This window comes from Chiroxiphia lanceolata, chromosome 6 (genome assembly GCF_009829145.1).
Source record: "Chiroxiphia lanceolata isolate bChiLan1 chromosome 6, bChiLan1.pri, whole genome shotgun sequence".
NCBI lineage: Eukaryota > Metazoa > Chordata > Aves > Passeriformes > Pipridae > Chiroxiphia > Chiroxiphia lanceolata.
This window is the reverse complement of record NC_045642.1, coordinates 29,553,464-29,566,520: the sequence shown is the minus strand read 5'-3', so window position 1 is coordinate 29,566,520 and position 13,057 is coordinate 29,553,464. Positions and strand designations below refer to the sequence as shown.

Sequence of the window (13,057 nt, the reverse complement as noted above, 5' to 3'; positions counted from 1 at the left end):
CTTTTCTTGGTCAATAAGTCACATCATTATCTGGGCGCTGGATATAACCCTCTCCCTGCTGCAACAGAGATGGCAATCATGTCTGAACAGTATGAAAGTCCCAAAGCTGAAAGGTTAAAAAAATCAAACAAACAAAAAACCCCAAAGGCTTTGCTTTCTCTTAGGTCAATGGGAAATGAGGAAAACTAACTCCCTTCTGCAAATCCTCATCCTCCTAGCCTGTTCCATATACTCCTTCTCATCACAAAAACTTAGCTCAGGCAAGGGCTAACAAGACATCTGTTTCAGATGGGCCATTTCCTTACTGTCTGCATCTTTATTCTGAAGGATGCGATAAAACACCATCGACTGCTATCATCCTTCATAATACACACATGTGCTCCACGTGGACACCACAGCCAAATATTCAGAGAAGGTCACAGACAAACAAGCTGGTTCATGCTGTACCTGCAACGACCTGTCTGAACAGCAGCCCTGCTGCTATCAGGCATAACTGGTTTGCAGGCCAAGGCAAGTCACTGCATGCATCAGCCCAGGCCATCCAACACCAATATACATTCAACAAACCTCAAGTCTGTTCCTAAAGTCCCCTAAGAACATGGAGCAAAATTCCTCCCATTTCCGCTTCCCACTACACTAGAGCAGTTTATAGGCCAAAGCAGTATTTCGTGAGGTTTAAGTGCTCTGAGACTCCATGATGATTTAGGAATGCCATGTATAATAGCATAGCGCTTCTATCTCCGGCAGACAGCAGGACAAGCCCTGAGCAAACACCAGTGCTAGAATAATAAAGAACAGAGATAAGTAAAGGACCAAGACACCAGTTTTTCTTTGTTTGAATACATATATTGCATATGTGACTGGGTTTTTTGGCATTATACAGACCAGACCATGCATTCTGCTTTTCTTTTACAAAAAAATCAAAACATATTGATTTCTTGGAGACAAGAGAAATAGGTCTTACCCCATAGAGCTCATATCAGCTGGGGCATTTAAAACTATTCAAATCACAGTGAGGAGAATGAGACCCTGCAGGTAAATTCAGCAATGTGCTTTCCAGAGCAATGGTCTCTCCCTCTGGTTTTACTTGCTAAGGTTTACCCTGACTTAAAGCTGTCAGTCTATCTCCTGAACATCATACAACACAAACAAGCAATAGCCAGGATGATCTCAGCCTGCTCTCAGTTTCTCCCTTTCAATCATCATGAGATATTCCAACTGCAGAGAGCAAGTTACTTTATCTGAAGTATTCCCCATGAAAAAAACAACCCCCAAACCAGACCTTTAACCTGAGAGATGCAGATTTCAATCCAGTTGATAAATGGAGAGACTTCATTACTCATCTAAAGGCTCGTCTGCAGCTTCAACATGCTCAAATCTCTTGCCTCCACTTATCCTTGTGAATCAGTTGTCTGCCTGTCTCTCTCTCTCCGGTATGCTACTATTTTGCGGAAAGTTTTCTCTTACAACCCTGACTCAAGAATGAGCAGACATTTTGACAAACAAAACCTCTTTCTAGTGGCAGGCTATCTTCTGTCTTTCCACAACTGGCAAAATACCTCACCAATACTGCATATTACTGTTAAATCAGCAGCTACGCCAATGATTTTACCTGCAAAACCACATATTATATTTTACACATTTTTCTTAAGGCATTTATTTAGCAACAACCAACAAAAATTCAATGGAAAAAATAATATACCCTCTGCATTGCTTCTCTTTATTCATGCTTTAGACAGGGATCATTAGTTTCAAGAAAAAATTCTGTGGAAACAAGGCAAAGCCTCTAGTAAATATTTTTGATTTAAAATCACCCCAACTCCCATGCCCTTTAACCAACAGTTACATCTTAAAATGTGGAATAGATGAGTGTGTTTGAAAGTTCGTGGTGCAAAATAGAGGAGGATGGCAAAACCTCCTCAGATTTGTCCAAAAAACAGCTATCCCACTCTTTGCATAAATACAGTCTTCTCCCTTCCCCTTTTCCTCTCTGTTTCCATCAACCCTGCAACAAAATCAATATATAAGAACATCAGCAGCAGCTTTGATGATAGGCAATAATCCTTTTTGACATCAGTCTGTGACACGATCGTTGATTCTCTATCTTTAAATTACATCATAGTTGTGTAAAATACGCAGTGATATCCCAAACGTGAACTCTTCACATCCGCTGTCGATACCTCAGCAAGATCCAGACTGCTGTTGCGGCAAGCGCCAGGCCTGGCACAAGAATGGCTGCTAGAGGAAGCCCACCTGATTCTCCATCGCTTTGATGACCCACAGGGCCATTTTGTGGCTGCAACTACAAGGAAAAAAAGAAGTTATTTGTGTCAGAACCCATCATAGGAGAGCCTCCAGTTTGGTGTCTGGACCAGGTGGTTCTGTAAGGATGTTCAAGATAATTTCCCCACTATCTGTGAACTCCAGGCACGGGAAGGTTAAAACAGTTTTGGATGGACTGAGCTTAACTGCAGAGTATCCAGTCAGTACCAGGCATGTTCGTGTTTCTCTGCCACTTTGTAAACTAGGACTCTAACGAACTGAAGCACGATACAGCAGAAACAGTAACACACACATATCCAGTCATCCACTGATACACTTCCCACCACACCACTTCCTCCTCATTACCAGGAAAAGGACATCACTAGTTATCTCTGTTTTTCTTACCTACCCTCTACACTGGTCCAGAAGACTTACTCCTTTGCTAAGGGAGTAGAAAAGGGATCTCAACCCACCTCTCCCCACCAACATGCTTCAGGTTGATCAGCATTTCTTCTGTCAATTTTAATGCTAGCCAGAAATTAAGGATTCAATGCTAACGAAGGATTGAATCCTTCGTTACATCTCAAATAGTGCCAGTACATTCAAACTACAGCAGTCCTCATTTTGTATTATCGTAAAATCCTTTAGGTTGGAAAAGACCTCCAAGATCATCAAGTCTGGCCATTAACCCAGCACTGCCAAGTCCACCATTAAATTAAGCCCCACATCTACACATTTTTTAAATGCCTCCAGGGATGGTGATTCAACCACTTCCCTCAACAGCCTGTTCCAATGTTTGACAATCCTTTCAAGTGAAGAAATTCTTCCTAACAGCCAACCTAAACTTCCCCTGGTGTAACTTGAGGACATCTCCTTTTGTCCTACCACTTCTTACTCAGAAGAAGAGGCTGACACCCACCTCCCTACAACCTCCTTTCAGGTAGTTGTAGGGAGCGACAAGGTCTCCCCTGAGTCTCCTTTTCTCCAGGCTAAATGACCCCAGTTGCCTCAGCTGCTCCTCATAAGACTTGTACTCCAGACTCCTCACCAGCTCACTGTCCTTTTCTGGACACATGCCAGTGCCTCAGTGTCTTTCTTGTAGTGGTGGGCCACACACACATCTGAACACTAACATGAGTGATGACCTCTGAAAACAACAGACGAATTCTGTGTCCAGTAAAATTTTGGCCATTGAAACAAAACTGGAGAACTTGGGATTCTCTCTTCACGGACAAACCTTTACCTCTGAGAAAGGAGATCTGTGAGCAAACACACCATACTCCAGCAAAACAAAGACCTGGGGAGTTACAAAGCAATACGCAGACAATTACAGCTGTGGCAACTAGAGAAGGCCATAGGTCAAACAAGATCTTTATATGCACATGTCACACTGAGCACCTGGACATAGTACTCTTCTTCCTTATCAAATAGACAGCTACCAATCATAAAAACCAGTCTAAACTGAGCCAGAAATAACCCTAAGAAACAGGTAACACATACCCTGCGCTGAATTTTCAGAGACACATCACAGCCTGCGTTCCTGAACAGTTCCACAGCATCCTTGTGCCGCAAATCCTTCAAGTCTTTGCCATTGACCTAGCAAAAAAGGAAAAGGAGAACCAGATGCTGAAGACAAAAAAAGCAAATTTTTAACGATGCAGGCTAACATAGGAAGGAGATAAAAATCTTCATCTTTCACAAAATTCTGTATTTGGGGCATGATACTATAATCAGCAATATCAATATTCATCATTACAGATGTATTTTTATACGTTGAGGCAGAACATGAGAAACACCAAGCCAAAACACTGAGGGTACTGAAAAAACTACCTAGAAGCAAAATCAGAACATAAGACCACAGATGTGTCAATAGCAGCTTCTGATGCTGTTGCTTTACTGGAAACAAATCAAAGGTGTGATTCTGACAGCTAATGAAAACAAAAGAGCAGCTACAGCAAAATTATTATTATGAGTCTCTTTCCCACATTGTTCCTTCTACTGGTGCACCTTTGAAACCCCGCTGTTTGAGAAAGTGTTGTAAACATAAATTTAAAAGCACATTGATGTAACAAAACAAAACAAAAAATACTTATATACTTATTGGCATCCCCTTGAAAGTGGTAGGATTTTTCTTAATTTAAAATAATATATCATGGCAGAAAGCTTTATAGCCTACTTGATTTCATTCAGTAAGTGATTATATTATCCTAATTTTTTATTTTCATCCCCATTACCCATAACTGTATCCCCTAAGATCACATCCAATGCCTTCCTTCTCTTCATATTTAGATATCCCAAACACAAATACATAAATATTAAACTGTCAAGAAAAGATAGGATAATATTCTCTATTTAACTTAGGATCATTTCATGGATCAATAATAGGTTCCAACTAGTGCAAGGCAGTCTATAGAGGCTAAAAATATTGCATGTGGAACATAATAATCAAGTGTAAAATAAAATTAGGGAGTACTAGAAGATCGTGTATCACACTAGAAGATGCTACTTCTTCACCCATCACTTTGTAAAGCATATTGTCTTGTATGACTGCCAGCTGACTGAAGAACCAGTGAGACTGAACATCAGTCATCTTAAAACATTTTTCTAAAAGGAGAAGCAGCCTGTATTATTCCTGAGGAGCTGAAATGAAAACAAGAATTTTATGGCTTAGAAGTTTTATAGTTAAAAAATCCCCCTGAGCAAAAGGATCAGTAATCATAGATTACCGGTCAAAAAATGGAAAACCTTTATTTACACGTGTGTAAATGATGATCCATTGTGAACAAGAGAAGTTCTGATGGATTCTATAACCTTAGGAAGGCAAGTCCCAGAGGAAACACAAATGCAGCACCATGGAGTGCTTCTGAGACAAATCAAGAAGGCAAAAGAGACAAGTACATCTGTAGAGGCAGCACTCAAAGCTCTCCCCAGAACCCCAAGACAGCTCCTCCATGAAGACTGCTCAGCATCACCTAATTGCATTCACCAAATCATTCCTCTCTGTGCAGTGCGATGGCAAACCTGCCTCTCATATCACATCACTGATAACAGCACTTCAAGAACACACGGGGCGACAGAGGACAGGGCTTACCGCTAAAATTTTATCTCCTTCTTGTAATCGGCCATCAAGGTAAGCTGCCCCATCCTTTTTGATCCGGCTGACATAGATGCTGCTGTCATTGGAAACGTACTGCTGATCTGTCCCACCAACAATGTTGAAGCCCAGCCCTAAGGTAAGCCAAAGAGAAAACCGATGAGAAAAAGCTCAAAGCTTCAGATATTCTTGCTGTCTTGCTTATTGGGAATGCACCTTCCCACGATGCCCTACTTTCTTCACCACACTAAAACTCACAGCACATAAATCTACATCATCCTTTTAAACTACCACTGTCTAGAAATTAGTCTCACAAAACTGGTCTTGAAAGCAGAGGAGAGACACTAAATGCCTGAGGAACCAGACGCTTCATTTCACAAAACATGGTGAGCTGTATTCAGGGTGTTGGGGAATACTGAGGGACGTGCCATCATCTCCGAGATGCCGGTTCAGCCCTCAGCAGGAATACACTTCTTCAGCACAGCATGAAGGAAAATGAAATCATTTTGCATTTCGCATGAGGCTATAGCAAATCATTACCTTTGAGCAACAAGAAATCATGCCTGACAAGCATTTTGTGAGCTGGGAAACAGAGTAAGGAACGGCAAGAAACATCAGACCCTGCCTACAGATGATGAGGAAACAGGCAAGCAGAACTGTACTAGGGCTCAGAAGGCTCCCCTTCCACATCCCAGGAACTGGAACTGGTGTGCTTTACCTCCAAGAATAAGACTATCCTACATGAAGTTTCTTCAAATTGTATGCAATCGTTTTGTTCTGTTACATGAATTCAAAACATGACAGGAAATAAAGACAAAGTTCGCAGATTTAAAGCAAAACAAAAAAGAATACGCATACATTAAACAGAACTGATGTCCACTTCACATTTTGGCCATTTTATATCGTTCTTTAAAGTAAGCCTCAGTTACAGATATCTAGTTGGATCCAGCTTCTGGATTAAAGTTAAAATTTCTTGCTTCATCAAAACCCAGAAGAACAAACTGAATTCAGAATCTGGGAATCTGGAAAACCACAGGTTACAAGAGCACATTCCCCATTGCACATGCAGCTAAGATTGTCTATAAATAATAATACATGACAAGGGATAGGAAAAATTCCCTAGGAAGAAGCTTGCAAAGAAATAAGGGAAAGAAAAGCTAAGGAAAAAGAAAAAAAAAATCAAATACACAATCAAAGCAAATGAAAAAAAAAAACAAAACAATTTTTTTTTTCTGACATAGACCAGTCATCCAAAAGTTATAGTCAAGAACAGCTGAAGGTAAATTCTGCCCATGTTCAGCCAGGCTGATTTATTTGTTTTCACTTTCTTTCTTATCTTCACTCAAAGTTGTGGCTAGAAACCTTGAGAAGAGGAGTTGCAAATGAAAGTAAAACCACCTTGTGCCTGCTGGGAAGCAGCATTTTAAATCAGTCATAGGAGATCAAAGGATTTACAAAATGAGTCATGCTATTTCAAGTGTGCATCTACAGCTCGGAAGTAAAGAAATATTAACTGCAATCTTGCCACGCTTTTTTTTTTTTTTTTTTTAAAAATTCCCTTCCTGGCAGCTTCAGACAAGCAAGGAAGAAAATGAAAGCAAGAGTAAATTGAATAAACACTGACTTTTCAACTAGACTAATATCTGTTCCAAGCAGGGGCAGTCGTGAACAATAACACACTCTTCAATGGAAATAAAAAAGAAAAAAATTAAAAATCCATAAACCTAAAAATTATTTGCCACAAAGCCAATACCCTGGAAACAGGGGAAATCAATACCACAGAAAGGTTTAATCAGCACTTATTAAAAAGCCAGAAAGAAGGAGCTAGAGTTTCAGAACACATTGATTCTCTTTCACATATATAAAAGCCCTCAAACATATATATATATATATATATGAAGAAGTATATATTTTGCAACTTTTCATCCACAGTTGGAGAAATAATCAAAAGTCACAGCCTTCATCAGCAGAGGCAAATCTTTGTGCCAAAGAAGCAGCAATTCATGCTAGACCAAGTTCAGTATTCACTGAACTTTTTCTCTGTGTCTTTTCTTTCCAGCACTTAAACTTCCACTCTGGCTAAAAATATCTTCCCTATAATTCCTTGAACTCTCTGCTATTCTCTCCCTTACAGTTCATGTAGCCATAGAAAGAGACACAGCACAGCCAGAAGAAAAGGAGCAAGGGGAGGAAGGGAGAACATGGCACTAAGTCTCTTGTCTAAAAGGAACCAGAAGCAGAAAGGTAAAGCTTTAAAAGCAGGCTCTGGGCTAAACTTCTCACCCTCCCTGAGGCTGCAGACCTCCCTATGCCTCATTTACCCTCCCTGAAACTAAAAAAGTCCTTCAAAAAGACATGAAAAAAATTATAATTGCCAGGATTAGAAAAAAGAACTGAATACAAAGAAAGTTGAAAAAGAGACATATACACACCATTTTGCCACTGGAAATACATTCAACACCTTAGCAAACTTTTGCCAGAGATGTTTAGCATCAGACCTATTTTAACAAGTTGCAGTCAAAACTCTGATTTGGGAGACTATGGTATTACATTCTGCTTCACAGATAATAGTGTTTTGTTCCTTCCACAGAAATGAATTCATATGGTAAGTACATTAAGGCCAAAAGGGGCTGTAGAACCTTCAAATCAAGTAACATAGTTAGAAGCCTAACTAAAAATGCACAGCCCGTCTTAATGACCAGACTTAAATCACAGTGGCCACATCCAAGACCATTCTCAACTCTGCACTTCGACATTCCCTTCCGCCTCTCTCAAAATTTTAGGTTCCCAAATGCATGGAAACAGCTTTCCCATCAGAACCGGCTTTGTTTAGCAAACAGTTTTCACTGACAAGCACAGCTTCATTAGCTTGACCTCATGGCTCTACAGGCAGGGCTATGCGGCTTTCAGACCAGTGGCTGTTCTGGCGAGCAGGGGAGGCAGAGGACTGCACCCCGGGCCCACCCTCTGGGTTCTGATTGCCAGCACAGGGGCCAGGACCTACCAGGAAATACGTTCACCCCAGAAATCGCAAAACGGCACACAGGCCAACGCTGTGGGTGCTGCAGTCCCTGGGGAGCCCATGGAGCCGAGGCCGGCCAGCAGCCGCCCCTAACAGTTGTGCAGACAGACAGAAGGGCTGCCACATTTTCTTTTATGCTCGTTTTAATTAAAGACAAGGCCTCACGCGCAAAAGTACAGCCGTAGCTTTGAAACCTCCCTGGAGTCAGGATTTTGCTCCAGAGGTTCTTTAGAGCCAGATTTTGCTCAGGAGTTGTACGTTTGGTGCTAACTTGCCGCACTTCTCAAAGTGTGATTTGAATGGCATCATAATTCCTGAAAAGCAAAGCCAAAACAATGCCCCAAGGACTGCCCTGTTCCCTCTCCCCTCCAGCCTGTGCTCCTCTCTCTCACCCCCCGAGGCCCCTCGTCCTACCCCGTACAATGACCGCCAAGCTGACACTACGGGGCACGGTCACTGGGACACACGATTTTGAAATGGCACTTAACTCAGGGTATCCAACGCGGCTGGGCGCTCAACGCCTGCCACCTCACTTGGAAGCAACAGGAGCTCCACCGGAGATGGCAGCTTCCTGGGAAAACCAGAGGCGAGTTGTTCACGGGGACACCGGCCGGCGCTCCCGCAGAGGACCGAGCCTGACCCAGCCGGCTCTCCCTCACCGCAGGGCTGCCCGCTCTCCCTCCCGTCCTCGCCGGCACCTCGTCGCCGGGCCCTCCGCCGCCGCGCCTGTGCCCACCACGGCAGCACTGCCAGCCCCCGCCACCACCGCGCGCTCCCGCTCCGGCCTCCCCGGGAGCTCCGCAGGCCTCGGCGCGGCTGCCCCGGCCCGGGAGGCGCCCGGGGCCAGCGCGGGGCGGTCGCCCCCGTCTTTACCTGAAGGTCTGCGGGTGAGGCTGATGATCTCCTCGGCGTAGCCGCCGCCCGCCACGCTGCCGTTCATGCTGCGGCCTGATGAACTCGACACCCGGGGCAGCCGCTCCCGTCCCCTCGGCCGCCGCCGCCGGGCCGCGCCGCGGAGCGCTGGGAGTTGTAGTCCGCGCCGCGGGAAGCGGTGCCAGCGCGTCCTGCGAGCGGCACGGCTCGGCCCGGGAGCTGCGGCCGCCCGCGGGACGGGGCTGCTCCCGCTGGGCCCTCGGGCCGCCCGCGACGGGCGCTCACTGCAGAGGCTGGAGAGGAGCGGGCCCGGGGGAACCCAGCACAGCGTCCTCCTGCCCCCTGCACCTTCCCCGGATCCTACGCGGCATCTGTGCCTGGCCGTGCTTTGCTCCCCAGGCTGGAGCTGGCTTTCTCAGGAAGGTTAAGAAGTAGGTGATTGTTGTCTAGGGGAACGTAGCAGAGAAAGAGAGAGATATCTGACCTGTTCCCAACCCTTTTAACTGGCCTCACAGCAAGCTGAAAAGCAGATCAGACAGTGATGGGCAGGAGCAAAAGCCAAATGCAGGCAAATTGCAGAGATAGCATCTATGCCATTGCTTAGATAGCCTGTGATGCAATAAAGTGATGCTCTAGATTCAGAAACACAAATGGTACATGCTGACTGCCACTGCCAGGACAGTAAGTACCTAACTATGCCCTGAACAAGGCACTTGGTTTGAGGATTTGAGAAATTTCCTCAAAACTCTACAGATAATTACCTAGCAATAAAGGGCAAAGTATTTCAACTTGCTACCTAACAGAGAAGCCACTTGAACCTGGCACTCTGTATGACAGGGATTTCTTGAACCAACAGATTCTTGGGAAATAAACAGCAAGGCAAAATTTATGATTACTTATTTCCTTATTAAACTGTATCCTTATCTATTTCAGCACATGCTACAAGTATGTCAATACAGACAATGACAACAGGGAACAATGAACAGGCCTGATCCAATTAAATTGCCTGATTGCTTGGCACTACAAGATCAGTCACATCTACATGTTGCAGGAACTTCTCTGATGAAAATGAGGACCAGCTGCTCTGGTCTTCAGTGTTAACACTATCAATCAGTTTGTTTGGTATTACAGTACAGATAACAAATATTTTTGACTGCATTCATTCCCAGATGATCTGCATTTTTGGATTCCTGAATTTAATAGGGAGAGGCAATCTGGGTGATGGATCTCTGAATTAGAGGAAGAGTGTGCTATGTGCCTTAATGCTACAACATTATTGCTTAGTGCTAAACTGAGTGTTAGAACACCTGCCTCAGAGGTGGGAGACAGGCATTCAAGGTCCAATTACACCTGCAATGATGAGCAAAACCATGATTTGTCTATCATGGGAAGACTTCTTAAAACAGTTGAGCACAGCATTCAGTTTCACATCTGTTTCAGTCCAGTTCACAGAGTTATGTTGTCCTGGATGTCTATACTTTTTGTGGCCATTAAATAGGAACACTGCACAATAAAACCTGCACAACAGTCATCCATTATTTTTTCCCCCTGTCCTGGTTTCAGCTGGGACAGAGTTCATTTTCTCCTTGGTAGCTGGTACTGTGCTCTGTTTTTTGGATTTAGTATGAGAATAATGTTGATAACACACTGATGTTTTTGTTGTTGCTAAGGAGTGTTAACCTTAAGTGGAGGAGCTGAGGACTTTTCAGTGTCTCATGCTCTGCCAGTGAGGAGGTGCACAAAAGCCTGGGAGGGAGCATAGCCAGAACAGGTAACCTAAATTGGACAAAGGGATATTCCATACCCCAGAACAGTCTAGTTCTAGACATATACATGTTCAGGATATAAACTGGGGGAGTTACCTGGAAGGGGGCAAATCATGTTCTGAGATGGAATGGGTATCGGTCAGTGGGTGATAAGCAATTTTACTGTGCAGGACTTGTTTCCTTTACTCTTGCCTTTTTTTTCTTTTTTTATTTTGTTTTGTTTCAATTATTAAACTCGTTTTATCTCTACCCACGAGGGTAACCTTTTCTTTTCCAAATCTCCTTCCCACTGGGAAGGAGTGGGAGAAGAGTGAGTGAGCAACTGCGAGGTACTTGGCAAACTCCTTGAAGATACATACTGTTCCTTAGCAGCAGTTTAATGTATTTTAAAGATGACAATCTTGGTTTAGAACAAACCCAATTTTATCTTGATCTGAGATAACTTTGATATTAAGTGTTCTTATAAGTCTTCTTTAGCCAGGAAGATATTTCAAACAAGAAACATGGATATATATTGTATATTATTGTTGTAACTTACTCTTAGGCAGATTCAGGCTTCACCTATCGCTAAGTAGCCTGCCATGTGTTAACAGCTACCTAAGACTTAATACCTTACTGCACCGGCACAGGCCACTTCACAGAATCACAGAATGGTTTGGATTGGAAGGGACCTTAAGGAGCATCTAGTTCCAACTCCCCTGCCAGGGGCAGGGACACCTTCCACTAGACCAGATTGTGTCATCTTATTTCCTCCAGCACCCATTTCAAGTACTCCACTGACCCACATCTCTTGGGAGATGGTGCAGCAGCATTTGCAGGCTGCCTCTTCCATGTTCAAGTGACTTATACATTAACCAAGTTCTAGCATCCATTTAAAGCATTTTAAAAGGTAATTAAAACTATGAGGGGAAAAAAAGGGGAAACCAGAAAGATTAGGATTAAACTTAAACTTGAACCTTCCTAGCACCTTCAGAGCAGCATCTTCAGAGTAGCGGGACACTTCTAACAAACTACCACAAGAATCAAGTTATTCATAGCTATGGTAAAATCAGAAACAACAATATTTTCAAAGAGAAAACCTTAGCAAGGCAACTCACACTTTTTATAAAACACAGACTAGGTTTGTTGGGATAGGTGTCTGTCTTGCTTATATGGCCTAAGCAAAAACAAGAGAAAAGTGTACAGAAATACTCCTATCCAAAGCTCACTGAAAGCCTCCTCCCAATTAAGTAATTGTTTTTTTAGATCAATCTTTAAGCATAGAGAAAAATGGAAACTACAGCATTTTATTGCTTTGTCTTTTCCAAAACTACATTTGCAAATAAATGTTCTAGCCTAAATTGTGCTTTCATTTACACCTCTGTCTCTTCAGCATGCAGGTCTGTAAATAAAAACTCCCTGACCCTCTAACTTCTCTCTGGTCTCAGCACAGATCTATACTCGGCAGTTTATGGTACAGTATCAATCAGCAATAGGTAGCCATCAAGATGGCAGTCTGAAACTTCTGCCACTCTTCATCTATTTAAAAAGCAAAATTTAAAAAAGTCTGCCAGTACTTACCAGCTGTGCATAGCTAGTTGGAAGGTGATGTGTTACTTTTTGTCTCTGTCTTTTGACTATCCCCCTTGTTTATCAAGTATCCCTTGTTAGCAACACCTGCATTACGATTATTATTTCTCAGAGAACACTCCCCCTATGCTCCCCAGAAAAAGGTCTCTGGCTATAAGGAATAAATTTGGGGTGTTAGTCAAGGGGCAGTTATCTTGTCATTTGACATAAACACAGGATTAAGTTTTCTTCATCTAATCAAAATTATCCGTGTTTTATCAAGACAATAAGCATAGCCTGCTGAGCAAACAATGTGTTACCTCATTTCCTCAGACAAATATAGATAATTATGTAAGGATCCATTTGCTCTAGACAAAAAGCCATGAAACAGTGTGAATCACATCCTTTGTATTTCACATTCAATCATAATCTAACCAGCCCTTTTTGGATATAGGACATAATTATGGAGAAAAAAAAGTATTACAGGAAAAT

The 13,057-nt window shown here is 42.9% G+C and overlaps 2 protein-coding genes across 2 annotated transcripts in view; both read right to left on the bottom strand.

Moving 5' to 3' along the window:
* Positions 1-872: 872 nt before the first annotated feature.
* LOC116787870 (synaptojanin-2-binding protein-like) lies at positions 873-9,394 on the bottom strand. Its single transcript, XM_032689901.1, has 4 exons — positions 9,252-9,394; positions 5,354-5,490; positions 3,763-3,858; positions 873-2,302 (listed from the first exon to the last, which is right to left on the bottom strand). The coding sequence occupies exons 1-4, from the start codon at positions 9,316-9,318 to the stop codon at positions 2,162-2,164; spliced, it is 441 nt and encodes a 146-aa protein (XP_032545792.1). The 5' UTR covers positions 9,319-9,394; the 3' UTR covers positions 873-2,161.
* MED6 (mediator complex subunit 6) overlaps positions 5,379-13,057 on the bottom strand; it is a 30,167-nt gene continuing 22,488 nt past the window's right edge. Inside the window, exon 9 of the mRNA XM_032689897.1 lies at positions 5,379-5,490. The gene's annotated coding sequence lies outside the window, so the exon portion shown is untranslated. The remainder of the gene's footprint in view (positions 5,491-13,057) is intronic.

Excerpts from the sequence above, each read along its gene's own strand:
- LOC116787870 (XM_032689901.1), bottom strand. The coding sequence starts at position 9,318 with ATGAACGGCAGCGTGGCGGGCGGCGGCTACGCCGAGGAGATCATCAGC. Across the intron at positions 5,491-9,251 it reads CCTCACCCGCAGACCTTCAG|GGCTGGGCTTCAACATTGTT; the intron begins GTAAAGACGGGG and ends GGCTTACCTTAG. Across the intron at positions 3,859-5,353 it reads AAGGAGATAAAATTTTAGCG|GTCAATGGCAAAGACTTGAA; the intron begins GTAAGCCCTGTC and ends CTTTTTTGCTAG.